The sequence below is a fragment of the Palaemon carinicauda genome, chromosome 23, assembly GCF_036898095.1.
Source record: "Palaemon carinicauda isolate YSFRI2023 chromosome 23, ASM3689809v2, whole genome shotgun sequence".
NCBI lineage: Eukaryota > Metazoa > Arthropoda > Malacostraca > Decapoda > Palaemonidae > Palaemon > Palaemon carinicauda.
Genome location: NC_090747.1, coordinates 107,500,972 through 107,502,385, shown reverse-complemented (window position 1 = coordinate 107,502,385; position 1,414 = coordinate 107,500,972). Strand labels below are relative to the sequence as shown.

Sequence of the window (1,414 nt, the reverse complement as noted above, 5' to 3'; positions counted from 1 at the left end):
AGAGTATTTGAGATTAAAAAATGGGGAGAATGGGGAAGTTAGTTTACAAGGAGAGAGAATGAAAAGAGTTGAAAATTTCAAGTATTTAGAATCAACAGTTGCAGAGGATCGTGATCTGGGGGCAGAAATAAACGACAGAATACAGGCAGGATGGAAGAATTGGAAAAAAGTGCGTGGAGTACTATGTGACAGGAAAACAGGGGTTAAGTTGAAAGGTAAACTGCACAGGATCGTTGTGAGACCGGCAATGATGTATGGAGCGGAGACGTGGGCAATAAAGAGTACAGAAGAGAAGAAACTGGATGTGGCAGAGATGGGAATGTAGAGATGGGTGTGTGGGATGACAATAAGAGATAAGATACGGAATGAAGTAATTAGGGATACCACAGGAGTTAGAAAACTATCAAATGAAATCCAAGAAAGTAGACCGGTAGTATGGTCATATCATGAGAAGAGATAAACAGTATATTGGAAGGGGGGGGGGGGGGTGATGGAAATGGAGGTACAGAGATCGAGAAGGAGAGGGAGACCAAAGCGAAGAAGGGTGGACTGTATCAAGGATGATCTTCGATCAAAAGGATTAACCGGTGATGAAGTGTGGGACAGAGGTAGATGGAGAAAGCTGGTAAGAAACCTCGACCCCACATAAAAGTGGGAAAAGATACAGACAAAGAAGAAAGAAGAATAACAAGTTAATTAAAATTAATGAAAATGTAATACATATTATTATTATTATTATTATTATTATTATTATTATTATTGTTGTTGTTGTTGTTGTTGTTGTTGTTATTATTAGCTAAGCTACAACCCTAGTTGGAAAAGCAACATGCTATAAGCCAAAGAGCTCCAACAGGGAAAAGTAGCCCTGTGAGAAAAGGATATAACAGATATTTCTTATTTCTCTTCCTCTAGTTTTGTTAAAGTTTTTACAATTTATATATGAAATGTTTATCTTATGTTACTGTTCTTGAAATATTCTATTTTCCCTTGTTTCCTTTTCTCACTGGGCTATTATTCCCTGTTCGAGCCATTGGGCTTATAGCATCCCGCTTTTCCAGTTAGGGTTGTAGCTTAGCAAGCAATAATAATAATAGCAATATATTGAAGGAATGTAAAATTCAAGAATTACGCCATTGTAACTGAAAGTACGTTAATTTTCCATTGTGCTTAAGAAAGGAAAAGGGAAAGTTGTAAATCTTAATATTCCTATTATGAGTCTTTCTAAGGAAAACTTCTTGTTAATGAAGTGTCAGAAATAATAGAAAATACAAATACTCAACATGCACCAACCAAAATAGCAAAGCGCATTTGTATTTCAAAAGTTAATTAAATGTTATTAAAATGCCAGGAACACTTCTTTTCCAATCTCTGGGTACCATTCCGTTATTCCTCATTATATGTCATGTATATATAT

The 1,414-nt window shown here is 35.8% G+C and overlaps 1 protein-coding gene across 1 annotated transcript in view; it reads left to right on the top strand.

Moving 5' to 3' along the window:
* Positions 1–247: 247 nt before the first annotated feature.
* LOC137617725 (spidroin-1-like) overlaps positions 248–1,414 on the top strand; it is an 8,738-nt gene continuing 7,571 nt past the window's right edge. Inside the window, exon 1 of the mRNA XM_068347722.1 lies at positions 248–321. Within this exon, the coding sequence (XP_068203823.1) occupies positions 248–321 (74 nt within the window). The remainder of the gene's footprint in view (positions 322–1,414) is intronic.